Consider the following 17,793-nt stretch of genomic DNA (forward strand, 5'->3'; position numbering starts at 1 on the left):
AGCACTCGCTTGTAGTACCAGCTACTTTGGAGGCTGAGGTAGGAGAATCTCTTGAATCTGGGGTGCAGAGATTGCTGTGAGCCGAGATTACGCCACTGCACTCCTCCAGCCTCGGTGACAGAGCGAGATTTCATCTCAAAAAAAAAAAAAGAAAGATAGCTAATAGCTGGTAGCTAACATTTACTCCAGGTACTATCACATTTACTTGACACCACAATCCTATGGAGGAAGCTTTATTTGTATTATTTTAAGGTGTAGAAACTGAGTCAGAGAGGTTCTCATTTGACCATATCGTACTACTAGTGGGCCCTGCAGCCAGTATTTGAACCCAGGTATTCTGTCTGACCCCATAATCTCTTCAGCCACTGTGGTATGCTCCTACTGCTATTGCATACATACATAGCTCTCATGTCTGCTGAGAGCTGTAGAGATCTGTTTTAGGGCTGAGCAAGAGGAAAATTGTCCCCGTTTGTAAGTTTCAGTGTTGGTATTGTGAATGGGGACCGTATCCTTTCATTCTTCTAGTTGGCTGTTGTTTCTCAGTATTCTCTTCCTGCCAAAACTCGCTCTTAGTTTCTATCTACTACTGTGTCTTTGTGTGTTATTTATCATAGAAGTTTTCATAGGTGTATTATTTTGAAATAGGTCATGTTTTCAATTACACATTATTTATTTATTTATTTATTTATTTTTGAGACGGAGTCTCACTCTGTCACCCAGGCTGGAGTGCAGTGACGCAATCTTGGCTTACTGCAACTTCTGCCTCCCAGGTTCAAGTGATTCTCCTGCCTCAGCCTCCTGAGTAGCTGGGACTACAGGCGTGTGCCACAACACTGGCTCATTTTTTATTTTTGATAGAGATGAGGTTTCACTATGTTGGCCAGGCTGGTCTCCAACTCCTGACCTCTGGTGATCTGCCTGCCTCAGCCTCCCAAAGTGCTGGGATTACAGGCATGAGCCACTGCGCCCGGCCTTATTTTAATTTTTTAAAATTAATTGATTAATTTTTTTGAGTATGAGTCTCGCTCTGTCACCCAGGCTGGAGTGCAGAGGCGCCATCTTGGCTTACTCCAGCTTCCACCTCCTAGGTTCAGGCGATTCTCCTGCCTCAGCCTCCTGAGTAGCTGGGAACGTAGGAACGTGCCATGCCTGGCTAATTTTTTAACTTTTCGTTGAGATAGGGTTTCACTGTGTTAGCCAGAATGGTCTTGATCTCTTGACCTCGTGATCCACCCGCCTTAGCTTCCCAAAGTGCTGGGTTTACAGGCATGAGCCATGGCACCCAGCCAAAATCCTGTTTCTTTTTTGTTTGTTTGTTTTTCTGTTTTGTTGTGTTTTGAGACACTTGTCCCTCAGGCTGGAGTGCAATGGTGCGATCTTGGCTCACTGCAACCTCTGCCTCTTGGGTTCAAACGATTCTCCTGTTTCACCCTACGGAGTAGCTGGGATTACAGGCACCTGCCAGCATGCCCAGCTAATTTTTGTATTTTTAGTAGAGACAGGGTTTCACCATGTTGGCCAGAATGGTCTCGATTTCTTGACCTTGTGATCCACCCACCTCGGCCTCCCATAGTGCTGGAATTATAAGAGTGAGCCACTGTGCCCAGCTAAGATCTTGTTTCTTTCTTTCTCTCTTTTTTTTTAAGATGAAGTCTAGCTCTTGTCCCCCAGGCTGAAGTACAATATTGCTATCTCTGCTCACTGCAAGTCTCCACCTCCGCGGTTCAATCAATTCTCCTGCCTCAGCCTCCTGAGTAGCTGGGATTACAGGCACCCTCCACCATGCCTGGCTAACTTTTGTGCTTTTAGTAGAGATGAGGTTTCACCAAGTTAGCCAGGCTGGTCTCAGACTCCTGACCTCAGGAGATCCACCCACCTTGTCCTCCCAAAGTGCTGGAATTAGAGGCATGAGCCACTGTGCCCGGCCACTTCTGTTTCTTTTTCTTTTTTTTTTGACCACCATGCCAGATGGTCTCAATCTCCTGACCTCACGATCCGCCCATCTTGGCCTCCTAGAGTGCTGGGATCATAGGCATGAACCTCTGTGCCTGGCCAATCCTGTTTCTTAAAAAAAAAATAAAATAAAAGGCTGGGTGCGGTGGCTGATGCCTGTAATCCCAGCATTTTGGGAGACCGAAGCAGGCGGATCACGAGGTCAAGAGATTGAGACCATCCTGGCCAACATGGTGAAACCCTGTCTCTACTAGCAACACTGTCTCTACTAAAAATACAAAAATTAACCGGGCGTGGTGATGCTTGCCTGTAGTCCCAGCTTGACGGGAGACTGAGGCAGGAGAATCACTGAAACCCAGGAGGTGGAGGTTGCAGTGAGCTGAGATCGCGCCACTGCACCCCAGCCTGGGACAGAGCAAGACTCCGTCTCAGAAAAAAAAAAGAGTATTCTTTTTTTTTTGTCCATTGTTTGAGAGAGAGACCTTCTGTGGTTAGTAACTTTTGGGTTAGACTGCTACATGGTAAATGTCATTTGAGGTCTATGAACTTCTTTGTAGACACATTAACACAGTTCTCTTGTACGTAACAGTATTTACTATTTGTATTGTGCTTTGAGGCTTCAAAATGAAAATATTAAATGTTTTTCCTACTATGAATAGGTCTTATTTGTAAAATGAGGAGATTGACTAATATAACTTTTTAATGTCTCTCTCAGCTTGAGCACCAAAATTCTGTGATTCTGTAATAGTTTCAGATAGAGATATTATTAAATACTAAGAGTTTTGCCTAATGGAGTTAGAGAATGAGATAGATGGTCTCTCTATCCCTTTCCCTCCTTCACCCTGCAAAAAAAGAAAGAGAATTGGTGCCCATTTGACTGAGAAGTGATTTTTAGTATTCCAATTTATGTATAAGATGTATTTAAGATTAAAATCTCTCTTATTAATAGATCATAAAAGACAGTGTCTTTTATAGACATTGTTATTCCTAGTTCATTAATCAGATTAGAGGGTCTTAAATTATTTATTTTAATTGACCAGTAAAAATTGTCTGTATGGTGTACAGCCTGTTTCAGTATATATGCGAATACAGTATATATATGAATTGTGGAATGGCTAAGTCAAATTGTGATTCCTATGGATGAATTCTAAGCTGGTCACTAATAATGTTATTTATAACTGTTACTATCATTTCTATATGAATATCAAAAAGTTTCTCACTAAGATTTTTGTACTTTTAATGCTCATTAAGAAAATATATTTTAGAAAGCTCTTATGAACTCAGTAATACTTTGCAGTGAATATGCATTTTATTGATTAATGGTATTTCTACACTTTGAGTATTATTAATGGGGCTTGGTGTATAACTAATGGACTGGTGGATCCCGTGGCCTGCAAGGGCTCTATGGGCTATAGTTTTGGAAGTCACTGGTTTAAAACAATGTACTTCTGTTTCAAATGTAAATAAATCATTTCCCATATTTATTTTAAAAAGATGACACTTTTTTTTTAAATTTTGTTTTCCATCAAAAGATGACACATTTTAATAGTCTCCAGAGTGCTGTTAATCTGGGTCAAGATTTTATCTGTAGCCGGTGGGCCAAGGCCCCCTGTGTTTTCTTTTCTTCTTTTTTTTTTTTTAGACGGAGTCTCACTCTGTCACCCAGACTGGAGTACAGTGGTATGATCTCAGCTCACTGCAACCTCTGTCTCCCAGGTTAAAGAGATTCTCGTGCCTCAGTCTCCTGAGTAGCTGGGATTTCAGGTGCGCACTATCATGCCTGGCTAATTTTTGTATTTCTAGTAGAGATGGGGTTTCACCATGTTGGCCAGGCTGGTCTCAAACTCTTGACCTCGTGATCCACCCATCTCGGCCTCCCAAAGTTCAGGGATTAAAGGTATGGGCCACCGTGCCTGGCCTGTGTTGGTCTTAATGAAGTATTTTATGGATTGAAAATGTCTTATTTAGAGCTCTAAGTACTTATTCGTTTTATGCACTAGGATAATTTGTAGAAGTACGGTCAAATCCGTCTGTATTAGAAAAATTAGTTAATTTTGTTTTTTTTTAAAGCATAAGTCATCAGGCAAACAACTTTATTTTAAATCTATATTGGGACATTTCTCCTTTTTTTTTTTATCTTTCCTTCAGTTCCTTCATGTTATTTCTATCTTGCTAATACTTTATCCCCTCCAATTTTAATCTCAATCTGGCGTTTATTCTGAAATAAAATAATAAAGCGTCGGAGTTCACCAACATCAACTTTATTACTCTTTGGAAAGACAACTCATGGACTTTGGGAGTTTCAGCTATCTAGTTTCTAATCTTGTACCACTCCCTGCGTGAGTGAACTTGGGTAGATAATTTAAGTTTTCTGAGCCTTAGTTTCAGCTTCAAAATTATATTACCTGTCTCTCTCAGGGTTGTTTTGGGCTTAAATATGAAGAGCTTAACACTGTGTTGAGCTTGTTTCCTTCCTTCCTCCCTGCCCAAAATGTTTTAATTCCTTAGCTTGCTTTTCTTTTTTTCTGGAAAATTCTGGAGAAATCTCCTTTGAGAGGCTTAGCCGGGTGGGTTGCCTGAGCTCAGGAGTTCAAGACCAGCCTGGGCAACACGGTGAAACCCTGTCTCTACTAAAATACAAAAAACTAGCCAGGCGTGGGGGCATGCGCCTGTAGTCCCAGCTACTCAGGAGACTGAGGCAGGAGAATTGCTTGAACCTGGGAGGCGGAGGTTGCAGTGAGCTAGATTGCACCACTGTACTTCTGCCTGGGTGACAGAATGAGACTCTGTCTCCAGAAAAACAAAACAAAACAAAACAAATCTTTGGGGTATCTGTTCTTCCTCCCACCCGTCTACACAGTGGTGTTCCTTAAGTTTCATTCTGGATATCTGGTTTCCACCTTAAACTCACGCATTTTTCCATTAGAATATGTATCCAAATGATACACAAACATAGATGACATAGACACAGTAGAGGATTTCTTTGTTCAATCCTTTCATCTGAACTAGTTCTTACATGCTAGAAGTCATGCTCAGGCGGGGCACAGTGGCTCATGCCTGTAACCCCAGCACTTTGGGAGGCCGAGGTGGGCGGATCACTTGAGGTCAGCAGTTGGAGACCCCGCCGGGCCAATGTGGCAAAACCCCATTTCTACTAAAAAATACAAAAATTACCCAGGCATGGTGGTGGGTGCCTGTAATCCCAGCTACTTGGAAGGCTGAGGCAGGAGAATCAGCCCAGGAGGCGGAGGTTACTGTGAGCTGAGACCGCACCATTGCCCTACACGTTGGGCAACACGAGTGAAACTTAGTCTCACACACAAAAAAAGAAAAAGTCATGCTGATTATGCTCTTGGCTAATGCCATTTTGTAGGTTATCATGAAACACTGACATTTAGTTTTATCACAGCCTGAGAACAAATGGACTAGCTGAAAATTAGTATATTTATGTAACATGAAATTAGTTTTCTGAGAAGAGTACAGATGTTTCATAACTATGTTTGTATATGTAAATTGGTTATTTCAGAGAAATTAATGAGAAAAGTTAAAATTGAGAAAGCTCTTTTCTCCCCTATAAAATGGGTAAAAATCCATGATAGCAGAATATTTTAGTCTGACCCGTGAGATTATAGTTGGAAAAACCCCCAAACTAAAATCTATTTGCTTGAAATTGGTTTTAGACCACTCCCCTCCCGACTCCATGAAACACATCCTTCAGGTCTTCTGGATTCAGCATTTATTTTTTATTTTCTCTTGGCTTAACTCTAACCATTCATCAGCTCATACTTTTTCTCTGGTGTGCTTCATATTCTTGCTTCCATTCTGAGTTTTTATTTAAGCTAAGTCTGATAAATTCTGCTCCCTAAATGTCTTGGATTCCATTTCCCCTTCTTTCTGCTCTGTACAGTTATAATACGGCTCTCTCATGGTCTGTTGTGGCAGTTTCCCAAGATGTCTTTCTGCTTCTGGTCTTATTCTGTGTCCCCTCTTAGTGTTTGTTTTTACATTGCTGTTGAATAATAAACTTTTTTTCTTTCTTTACTGAGGTGTGGGGGGTCTTAACTCTGTAGCCCAGGCTGGCGTACAGTGGTGATCACAACTCCCTGCAGTCTCCAACTCCTGGGTTCAAGCAATCCTCCCAAGTAGCTGGGACTACAGGCATGTACCACCACACTTGGCTAATTTTCCTTTTTTTCTTTTTCCTTTTTTTTTTCTCTTCTGAGACAGGGTCTTGCTTTGTTGCCCAGGCTGGAGAGCAGTGGCACGATCTCAGCTCACTGCAACCTCTGCCTGTCAGGTTCACGCGATTCTCCTACCTCAGCCTCCTAAGTAGCTGGGACTACAGGTGCATGCCACCATACCCGGCTAATCACACTTGGCTAATTAAAAAAAAAATTTGTAGTTACGGGGGCTCCCTATGTTGCCGAGGCAGGTCTTGAACTCCTGGCCTCAAGCTAACCTCCTGCTAGCCTTCATTTTGGTGCTAGGATTACAGACTTGAGCCACAGTGCCCAGACAAGTAATCTTTCTAAATCATAAATCTGTGTCAAGTAGTCCTCCATTGGAAAACTCGTCAGTAATCCCTATTTCCCACAGGAGCAAGTGAACTTTCTAGCATGTTATACAAGGCTACAGGTGATAGCTTCATCTCTTGTTATTTCCTGCCTGAGTCCCATACTTCTGTTCTGAGCTTCCATATACATGTTGAATTAACTCCAGCCAGAGGTTTTTTTTTTGTTTTGTTTTGTTTTTGAGATGAAGTCTTGCTCTGTTGCCCAGGCTGGAGTGCAGTGGTGCAATCTCAGCTTACTGCAACCTCTGCCTTCCAGGATTCTCCCGCCTCAGCCTCCAGAGAAGCTGGGATTACAGGCATCCGCCACCACGTGTGGCTAATTTTTGTATTTTTAGTAGAGACGAGGTTTTACCATTTTGGCCAGGCTGGTCTTGAACTCATGACCTCAGGTGATCCACCCGCCTCAACCTCCCAGTGCACTGGGGTTACAGATGTGAACCACTGCACCTGACCTCCAGCCATAGTTCTTAAAGCGTGTCAAATTCTTTCATGTATCCATGTTTTGAATGCGTAGTCCAGAGGATCCTTGTCCACCTGATGATTACTTCCCTGAGACTCTGCTGCTTCGTAATCTTCATAACATCTCTGCTTCCACAAAGTTCAGTATTTCCTTCTCTGTTCACATAGCCTTTTGTAGACATATGCTCGTCCTGTGATATATGTACTTCTCTATCCTTTCTATTTTAGAGTGAGCTTGGGATCCAAGACTTTTGTCCTCTTTGCCTGACACATGGCAGGTTCTTCATAAATACTGAATGAATGGGTCTGGTAGAGATTGTTGGATTGTTTAGAGGGGAGTTAATATTTGTTATTTTTCACTTTTTATGTTAATATTTAATATTTCATTCTAAAGATGGTGGAACCAGGGCAAGATTTACTGCTTGCTGCTTTGAGTGAGAGTGGAATTAGTCCGAATGACCTCTTTGATATTGATGGTGGAGATGCAGGGCTCGCAACTCCAACGCCAACCCCTTCAGTTCAGCAGGTAAGTTTTCCAAAGCCTCTCTTTCTTAATTTGTGATTTCCACTGACAGTATTTTTTAAGATAGAGGGTCTCACTCTGTTGCCCAGGCTGGAGTGCAGTGGCACAATCATGGCTCCCTGAAGCCTCGACCTCTGAGGCTCAAGCAGTCTTCCTGCCTCAGCTCCCCAAGTAGCTGAGACTAAAGGCACGCACCACCACGCCCACCTAAGTTTTGTAGTTTTTGTAGAGATGGGGTTTTGTCATGTTGCCCAGGCTGGTCTTGAACTCTTGAGCTCAAGCGATTGCTTGCCTCAGCCTCCCAAAGTGTTGGGATTGTAGGTGTGAGCCTAACCTGGCACAATTTTAAATATACATGTGAAGCCTTAATTTTAAATATATGTATGAATGTTATTTTTTTATTATTTATTTTTTTTCTTATGTGAATGTTATTTTTATGTTGAGTATTCGTTTTGATTTATGGGGCAGAAAATAATAAAACCAAGACATTATTTTCTGCTTTGCTATTACTATATATGTACAGACAGTGTAAGAGATGTTTAGTGTGGGAATATCTTTAATTTCCTTAATATTTGTCTATTTAGGGATATTCTTCTGTGATTTCGCTGTATACATTCTCTGAAAGCAAAAATGTAAGATTCTAGCTGGGCACAGTGTCTCATGCCTGTAATCCCAGCATGTAGGGAGGCTGAGGCTGAAGGATTGCTTGAGCCCAGGAGTTAGAGACCAGCCTGGGCAACGTAGTGAGCCCTTGTCTCTATACAAAGTTAAATTAGCTGGCCGTGGTTGTGTGCACCTGATGTCCCAGCTACCCAGGAGGCTGAGGTGGGAGTATTGCTTGAGCCCAGGAGTTGGAGGCTGTTGTGAGTTATCGTGCCACTGCACTCCAGCCTGGGTGACAGAGCAGGACCTTGTTTCTGAAAAATAATAGACTGGTCTGAGTGCAGTGTTGTTTACAACTAATTGATCACAGCCAGTTACAGATTTTTTTGTTTCTCTTCTACTCCCACTGCTTCACCTGACTAGCTTTAAAAAATTTTTAATTAATTAATTAATTAATTAATTTAGAGACAGAGTCTCACTCTTTCACCCAGGCTGGAGTGCAGTGGCATGATCTTGGCTCACTGCAACCTCCATTTTTCAGGTTCAAACAGTTCTCCTGTTTCAGCCTCTCGAGTAGCTTGGATTCTAGGCGCCCGCCATCATGCCTGGCTAATTATTGTTTATTAGTAAAGACGGGTTTCATCATGTTGTCCAAGCTGGTCTTGAACCTTTGACCTCGTGATCTTTCTGCCTTGTCTCCCAAAGTGCTGGGATTACAGGTGTGAACCACTGTGCCCGGCCTAAAAAATTTGTTGTTGTTTTTTTTTTTTTTAGACGGAGTCTCCCTCTGTCTCCCAGGCTGGAGGGCAGTGGCTCAATTTCAGCTCACTGTAACCTCCACTTCCCAGGTTCAAGTGATTCTCCTGCCTCAGCCTCCTTAGTAGCTGGAACTATAGGCTCGTGCCACCACGCCCTGCTAATTTTTTGTATTTTTAGTTGAGACGGGGTTTCACCATGTTCGCCAGGATGGTCTCAATCTCTCGATCTCCTGACCTTTTGATCTACCTGCCTCAGCCTCCCAAAGTGCTGAGATTTGTAGGCGTGAGCCACTGCACCTGGCCAAAAATTATTTTAAAAAAAGAATTGTTAGTATAGTTTTGTGGAATTTTTGTGCTTGCAAAGACTGTTACATTGTATCTGCTGTTAGTGATTTCACATCACTTTAAATGTTAAGCTTGATGTTTTTTAATAAATCCAACACTTGTTCTTGAAACAGAATTTACTGCTGTCCTTTGTTTCTTTCTCTGATGTTGTTTTCTCTCCAGTCAGTGCCACTTAGTGCATTAGAACTAGGTTTGGAAACCGAAGCAGCAGTTCCTGTAAAACAAGAACCAGAGACTGTACCTACTCCAGCACTGTTAAATGTGAGGGTAAGAATTATTTAGATTTGGTCTTCTAAAATAGTTTAGAACTGTAGTGAGAAAATAACCTGGCCTGGTGTGGTGATTCACACCTGTAATCTCTGCACTTTGAGAGGCTAGGGCAGGAGGACTGCTTGAGCCAAGGAATTCAAGACCAGCTTGAGCAAAATGGCAAGACCCCATCTCTACAAAAGAAGAAGAAATAGGCTGGGCACAGTGGCTCATATCCCGCCACTTTGGGAGGCCAAGGTGGGTGGATCACTTGAGGTCAGGAGTTCAAAACCATCCTGGCCAACATGGTGAAAACCCCATCTGTCGCTCCTAAAAATACATATAGGTACATGCCTATACTCCCAGCTACTTGGGAGGCTGAAGCAGGAGAATCTCTTGAACTCAGGAAGTGGAGGTCGCAGTGAGCCGAGATCATGCCACTGCACTCCAGCCTGGGCGACAGGGTGAGACTTTGTCTCCAAAAATAAAAATTAAAAAAAAAGAATAAATGGATAATTAAACAATAATAAAAAATTTCAAAAAAGAGCCGTTTAGTGTGAAATAGTTTTCTCTAGTTCTGCTTTTTGCCGCTTTCCCAGTATTCTACCCTTACCTCCTACTTTGTAACACATTTGTTTCATTCTTTTGGTATTTGTGCTGACAAAAAGATAACACAAACAAAGCAGAACCTATTTTGTTTATTACAAATGATATGAAATTCATGAAATAAAGATGAAATGCACATTCCTATTTTCATTTTTTATTATTTTTTTAAATTTTATTTATTTATTTATTTATTTTTGAGAAGGTGTCTCACTCTGTAGCCCAGGCTGGAGTGCAGTGGCGCGATCTCGGCTCACTGCAACCTCTACCTCCTGGGTCCCTGTTTAAGCAATTCTCCTACCTCAGCCTCCCAAGTAGCTGGTATTACAGACACCAGCCACTGTGCCCAGCTAATTTTTGTATTTTTTAGCATAGACGGGGTTTTGCCATGTTGGACAGTCTGGTCTTGAACTCCTGACCTCGTGATCTGCCCACCTCGGCCTCCCAAAGTGCTGGAATTACAGGCGTGAGCCACCGTGCCCGGCCTATCCTACTATTTTCTATTCTGTTTATCTATTTCAGCTTTCGTCCATTGACATATAATTTTTTTTTTTTTTTTTTTTTTGAGATGGAGTTTTGCTCTTGTTGCCCAGACTGGAGTGCAATGGCGGGATCTCGGCTTACCACCAACTCTGCCTCCCAGGTTCAAGCAGTTCTCTTGCCTCAGCCTGCCAAATAGCTGGGGTTACAGGCATGTGCCACCATGCCCAGCCAATTTTGTATTTTTAGGAGAGATGGGGTTTCTTTATGTTAGTCAAGCTGGTCTTAGACTCCCGACCTCAGGTGATCCGCCTGCCTCAGCCTCCCAAAGTGCTAGGATTACAGATGTGAGCCACCGTGCCCAGCAGTATATATAATTTTTCTGTGATTGTGATTGTGCTTTAAATAACACAATTAAAATTAAAAAAAAAAAAATTCCTTTGGTCTAACCTTTTACGTAACAATTCTTTCTTTATTTTTTTGAGACTGGGTCTCACTCTGTCACCCAAGTGGAGTGCAGTGGTGTGTTCCCAGCTCACTGCAACCTCCACCTTCCAGGCTCAAACAACCCTCCCACCTCAGCCTTCCCAGTAGCTGGGACTACAAATGTGTACCACCACAATTTTTTTTGAGACAGTGTCTCACTCTGTTGCCAGGCTGGAGTACAGTGGCACCATCTCAGCTCACTGCAACCTCTGCCTCCTGGGTTCAGGTGATGCTCCTGCCTCAGCCTCCTGAGTAGCTGGGACTACAGGCGCCCACCACCATGCCTAGCTAATTTTTGTATCTTTAGTAGAGATGGGATTTTACCACGTTGGCCAGGCTGGTCTCAAACTCCTGACCTCAGGTGATCTGCCTGCCTCGGTCTCCCAAAGTCCTAGGATTATAGGTGTGAGCCACTGCTCCTAGCCCCACAAAGTTATTTTTAAAAACACATTTGTGGCCAGGCACAGTGGCTCACGCCTATAGTCCCAGCACTTTGGGAGGCCAGAGCGGCTGGATCATCTGAGATCAGGAGTTGGAGACCAGCCTGACTAACATGGTGTATGTTTTAACAAAGTTGTGTGTTTTAACTTGGTAGTTTGCAACTAATCAAATCAGAAATGAAGTAACAGTATTTACACAAAGCTAAGCACAGTGGCTCTTGCCTGTAATCCCAACACTTTGGGAGGTTGAGGTGGAATAATGGCTTGAGCCCAGGAGTTTGAGACCAACCTGAGCAACATAGCGAGACCCTGTCACTTAAAAGATTTGCCAGGCATGGTGGTGTGCGCCTGTAGTCCCAGCTACTTGGGAGGCTGAGATGCAAGAATCACTTGAGCCCATTTGGGCAAGGCTGCGGTCAGCTATGATCACACTACTGCACTTCAGCCTGGGTAACAGAATGAGACTATGTCTCAAGGGAGAAAAAAAAAAAAGCAATAAGTCCATTTTAGATTTTTAGTTGCCCGTCCAGATTTGTGAATATAGCTTCATTCGAGAATAAAGCACTTTTCAGTGGCATATTGTTTTTTGTTTTCTAGCAGCAGCCTCCATCTACTACAACATTTGTGCTGAATCAGATAAATCAGCTTCCACCCTTGGCATCTACAATTGTAATGACTAAAACACCACCTGTAACAACCAACAGGCAAACCATCACTTTAACTAAGTTTATCCAGACTACTGCAAGCACACGCCCTTCAGTCTCAGCACCAGCAGTACGAAATGCCATGACCTCTGCACCTTCAAAAGACCAAGTTCAACTGAAGGATCTACTAAAACATAATAGTCTTAATGAACTCATGAAACTAAAGCCACCTGCTAATATTGCTCAGCCAGTAGCAACAGCAGCTAGTAAGTCTGTTTTCAGTAGTCTCAACTTTCTGCCTTTGGTAAGCTATGTCAGCCTGTTTTTTTAAACGATTTGCTTGGATTTTTAAAGAACTGGGCATAAAAGGGTGTTATCTGTGCTTGAACCTAGGAGGCGGAGGTTGCAGTGAGCCAAGATCTAGCCACTGCACTCCAGCCTAGGCAACAGAGTGAAACTCTGTTTAAAAAAAAAGGCGGGGGTGGGTGGGTGTTATCTGCATTATTTTGTATAGTTATGCTCTTTAACACAATTCAAGGGAAGCAAAAGTTTAGCTGCCTTGGGTAGATTGTGTAGCTTTGAAATGAAATTTGTGGGATTATCAGGTAGCTACATTAACAGCATGAGATCTTACCAGTTTTATATATTGTGGCTAGCCCAGTTAAAATTTTTCTTAATCCTTTACAAATCGGTGCATCTTATACTTCATTTACCTGTGAATTATCTATGGATCTTGTTTGAAAGCAGAATCTAATTCACAGTAGAGCCCAATATGTTGTATTTTTTTTTTTCTTTTTTTGAGATGGAGTTTCAGTCTATCAGACTGGAGCGCAATGGTATTATCTCTACTCACTGCAGCCTCTGTCTCCCAGGTTCAAGCAATTCTGCCTCAGTCTCCCAGGTAACTGGGATTACAGGCACCCGCCATCATGCCCAGCAAATTTTTGTATTTTTAGTAGAGACAGGGTTTCACCATATTGGTTAGGCTGGTCTTGAACTCCTGAGTTCAAACAGTCTGCACATCTAGGCCTCCCAAAGGGTTGGGATTCCAGACATGAGCCACCATGCCCAGCCTGCTTGAGTTTTTATGAAATAGAGGGATATGAGCATTCTAAAAGAATGGGCAATGTGTTTGTAGGAAGATGTAGAACCTATCTCAAGTGACAGTTGTGATTAAAATTTTCATATCTAATTTTTATGTTTGAGTTCATACCATTGTGTCTTTTTTTTTTTTGAGACAAGGTTGTACCGTGTTGGCGAGGATGGTCTCCATCTCTTGACCTTGTGATCTGCCCGCCTTGGCCTCCCAAAGTGCTGGGATTATAGGCGTGAGCCACCGTGCCCAGCCACCATTATGTTTTTGTGGCTGTAGTTTTTTTTTTTTTTTTTGTGGTTTTTTTCCTCTCAAGATCATTGTTCTGAACTGACTGCAGCCTGGCAGTGAGATGCCAGTTGGAAAATCATTTTAGCTGTCTTAGGACTGATTCCTTTTTCTGCTGTGGAGTGCAGGACTGTGACCTTGACCTAGCTGAGGTGCAGGGCAGCTTCTGGAATCAGTCGCCGGGGACTTAGGGATGGTCGACAGTTCGTGGAAGATGCTTCTGGTTAGGGTCTTTGGATTTAATGAGGAAGCCTGTTGCTTATATATGAGTGGCTTCCTGAGCATTGTACTTCTCACATCAGCATATGTCATCATAAATTAAAGGAGTGCATGTATGCCATTGTGAGGAAAGAGTTCAGAGAACAAAACAAAACAGGATAGATTTGGAGCTGAAGAAGATATCTAGGACAGTAAATTCTCCCACACTTGAGGTAGTAATTTTTAAAAGACAAATGTAGACATTTAAGGCTGCAAATCAAGACTATCCTTATATGGAAGCCTGAGAAAGATGGTAAATGAATGCTGAAGATAAGCAAAGGTTTGTGTTGGAGATGGTCCTCTTAACTGACGGGGGAGAACATTGAAAATATGAAGCTGCGGAAAGCAAGGTGTTGCATGTTCTACCACTTATCAGTGTGGTCGTTGCACCTTTGGATTTCTTTCTTTTTTTCTCAAGTATCTGCCGCAGCGTCCCGAGTAGCTGAGACTACAGGCACATGCCACCATGTCCAGCTAAGTTTTGTATTTTTAGTAGAGACAGGGTTTCACCATGTTGGCCAGGATGGTCCCAATTTCTTGACCTCCTGATCCTCCCACCTTGGCCTCTCAAAGTGCTGGGATTATAGGCATGACCCACCATGCCTGGCCTCCCCTTTGGGTTTCTTTTTTTTTTTTTTTTTTTTTGAGACGGAGTTTCGCTCTTATTACCCAGGCTGGAGTGCAATGGCGCGATCTTGGCTCACCGCAACCTCCGCCTCCTGGGTTCAGGCAATTCTCCTGCCTCAGCCTCCTGAGTAGCTGGGATTACAGGCACACGCCACCATGCCCAGCTAATTTTTTGTATTTTTAGTAGAGACAGGGTTTCACCATGTTGACCAGGATGGTCTCGATCTCTTGACCTCGTGATCCACCCGCCTTTGCCTCCCAAAGTGCTGGGATTATAGGCGTCAGCCACCGTGCTCGGCTGGGTTTCTAGTCTGTCAGTTTTACTCCAGTCTTAAAACTATGAGCTGATTGCTGGCTCTTCCACAGTTACAATAAATGAATCATGCCCCTACATATCATCCCGTTGTAGTTTCCTTATTTTGTTAATCCTTTTATTTATTTTATTTTATTTTATTTTATTTTGTGAGACAGAGTCTCGTTCTATTACCCAGGCTGGAGTGCAGTGATGTGATCTCGACTCACTACAAGCTCTGCCTACTGAGTTCAAGCAATTCTCCTGCCTCAGCCTCCCGTGTAGCTGGGATGAAAAGCGCTTGCCACCATGCTGGCTAGGCTAGTCTCAAACTCCTGACCTCATGATCTGCCCGCCTCAGCCTCCCAAAGTGCTGGGATTACAGATGTGAGCCACCGTACCCAGCCAGTTTTGTTTGTTTTTAATGAGTCAAGTGAAGTGTCTCAAAGTAATACTGGCTTTTGGTGTTTTCATTAAACTATTAAATAGTTGTGGTTAGGGTATCTTTCTGATAAATAATTTTCAAGTTTCCCATGCACACATTATTTGTGAGTTACTTGTTTTCAGTAGTTAATTCTTTTTTGAGACAGAATCTCTCTCTGTCACCCAGGCTGGAGTGCAGTGACACGATCTTGGCTCACTGCAACCTCCGCCTCTCAGGTTCAAGCAATTCTCTGCTTTAGCCTCCCGAGTAGTTGGGATTATAGGCAACTGCTACCATGCCTGGTTAATTTTTGTATTTTTATTAGAGTCGGGGTTTCACCATCTTGGCCAGGCTGGTCTTGAGCTTCTGACCTCGTGCTCCGCCCGCCTTGGCCTCCCAAAGTGCTGGGATTACAGGCGTGAGCCATTGCATCTGGCCAAGTTAATTTTTTACTTCCATAAGGACACAAGGGTTTGAATGTTTTCATGCCTGTGCTTAATTTAAAAGAGTCTGGCTGTGGTGGCTCACCCCTGTAATCCCAGCACTTTGGGAGGCCGAGGTGGACAGATCAGCTGAGGTCGGGAGTTCAAGGCCAGCCTGACCAACATGAGAAACCCCATCTCTACTTTAAAAAAGAAAAAAAGAGAAAAAAAAATTAGCCGGCATGGTGGCACATGCCTGTAATTCCAGCTACTCCGGAGGCTGAGCTGAATTGCTTGGGCAACAAGAGCAAAACTCTGTCTCAAAATATTAAGTAAATAAATACAAAATAAATTAGTAATAGATTGTCATTCTTTGGTTTGTGAAATGGATAAAGTTCTGGATTTTTAAGTAATGAGAAAATAAGTTGAGAATTTTCTTCTAAAATGTAAATTGTCTTTTTTCTCCTCAGCTGATGTAAGCAACGGTACAGTAAAGAAAGAGTCTTCTAATAAAGATGTAGCAAGAATGTGGATAAACGACATGAAAATGAGGAGTTTTTCCCCGACTATGGTGGGTTTCAAATAGCTGTGTCTTTATTTTTGTATAGTTTGAGAGTATACTCAACTACAAATGTTCTATCTGGAACAACCCTCAGAAAGCTGTTTTTGGGTGGAGGAGAAGCTACACAGGCATTTGAACTAATGGATGAGCTTAAACCTTGGTGGAATAATCTAATAGGTGCTAACCAGGTGGTTAAAACTTGCAGATTTGATGGAATGTGGTACTACATGCAATACTGATATCTTACTGTTAAAAAATCTCATTTGAGCAGAAAAGAAGACAATGTGAGGTTAACAAAAACTATTTGATGACTGTGTTCCTTTTAGGATTGAACTTGAATACATAGCTCATACATAATGATCTGGTTATTCTTTTTTTTTTTTTTTTTTTTGAGACACAGTCTATCTGTTGCCCAGGCTGGAGGGTGGTGGCACGATCTTGGCTCACTGCAGCCTCCACCTCCGAGGTTCAAGCGAGTCTCCCACCTCAGCCTCTCAAGTAGCTGGGATTACAGGCACGTGCCACCATGTCTGGCTAATTTTTGTATTTTTAGTAGAGATGGGTTTTCACCATGTTGTCCAGGCTGGTCTCGAACTCCTGACCTCAGGTAATCCACCTGCCTCAGCCTCCCAAAGTGCTGGACTTACAGGCATGAGCTACCACGCCCAGCCTGGTTATGAGTAATTCTTAACATTTTGAAAATGCTGTATGCTTTGGATCAGTTGATTCCATACATTTATTTAATAAATTATCTCTGTATAACATTGTTAGTATGAAGTAGATTTCTACAAGAAGTATACTCTGATTCCACCTTCAGTAAACAAAATTTGACAACCATCTGGATTAAGGAGTAATAATGAAAAGTATATCGGGCTGGACACAGTGGCTCATGCCTGTAATCCCAGTACTTAGGGAGGCTGAGGTGAGCGGTTCATGAGGTCAGGAGTTTGAGACCAGCCTTGACCAAATGGTGAAACCCTGTCTCTACCAAAAATACAAAAATTAGCTGAGCATGATGGCACGAGCCTGTAATCCCAGCTACTGGGGAGGATGAGGCAGGAAATTCGCTTGAACCCAGGAAACAGAGATTGCAGTTAGCCGAGATCACACCACTGTACACCGACCTGGACTACAGAGCGAGACTCCATCTCAAAAAAAAAAAGAAAAGTACATCAAAAGTTGTAATGTGCTACTACAGTAAAGGTTAAGAAGGAGACCTTCATGAACTCAAGTGGCCTGGTGCACTTTATGGAAGAGGAGTAATGCAGCTTGAGTTTTGAGTGTGACGAGACTTTGAGACAGGATTTTAAGAAGGGAGCTAAGGAATTAATAGGCACAGAAGAGGCAATGACTATGTGCTTAGGTGAAAATAAGCCAGGAAGCTTAGCTTGCATAAAGAAGTGGGAATGGTAGATGTGGGCTCCATGGAGGATACTGAATTGAGAGTTTTTTTGTTTCTATTTTTGTTTTTGTTTTTTTGAGATGGAGTCTTGCTCTGGAACCCAGGCTAGAGTACAGTGGCACGATCTTGGCTCATTCCAACCTCTGCCTCCCAGGTTCAAGCGATTCTCCTGCCTCAGCCTCCTGAGTAGCTGGGATTAAAGGTGCATGTCACAAGACCTGGCTAATTTTTGTATTTTTAGTAGAGATGGGGTTTTACCACGTTGGCCAGTCTGGTCTCAAACTCCTGGCCTCAGGTGATCCTGGAGGC

At 42.7% G+C, this 17,793-nt stretch overlaps 1 protein-coding gene across 4 annotated transcripts in view; it reads left to right on the forward strand.

The window, feature by feature from the left end:
• Nucleotides 1–17,793, forward strand: part of SBNO1 (strawberry notch homolog 1) — a 76,879-nt gene that overhangs the window by 7,298 nt on the left and 51,788 nt on the right. For 2 of the 4 annotated variants that reach the window (XM_021669957.2, XM_021669958.2), the window contains exons 2-5: nt 7,380–7,511; nt 9,377–9,481; nt 12,070–12,382; nt 15,991–16,091. In XM_021669957.2, the coding sequence (XP_021525632.2) occupies nt 7,380–7,511; nt 9,377–9,481; nt 12,070–12,382; nt 15,991–16,091 (651 nt within the window). The remainder of the gene's footprint in view (nt 1–7,379; nt 7,512–9,376; nt 9,482–12,069; nt 12,383–15,990; nt 16,092–17,793) is intronic. The other 2 variants (XM_021669959.2, XM_021669960.2) reach the window with 2 other exon arrangements.

Source organism: Aotus nancymaae, unplaced genomic scaffold (assembly GCF_030222135.1).
Source record: "Aotus nancymaae isolate 86718 unplaced genomic scaffold, 86718_ANA_hifiasm-v0.15.2.pri h1tg000021l, whole genome shotgun sequence".
In the NCBI taxonomy this organism is placed as follows: Eukaryota; Metazoa; Chordata; class Mammalia; order Primates; family Aotidae; genus Aotus; species Aotus nancymaae.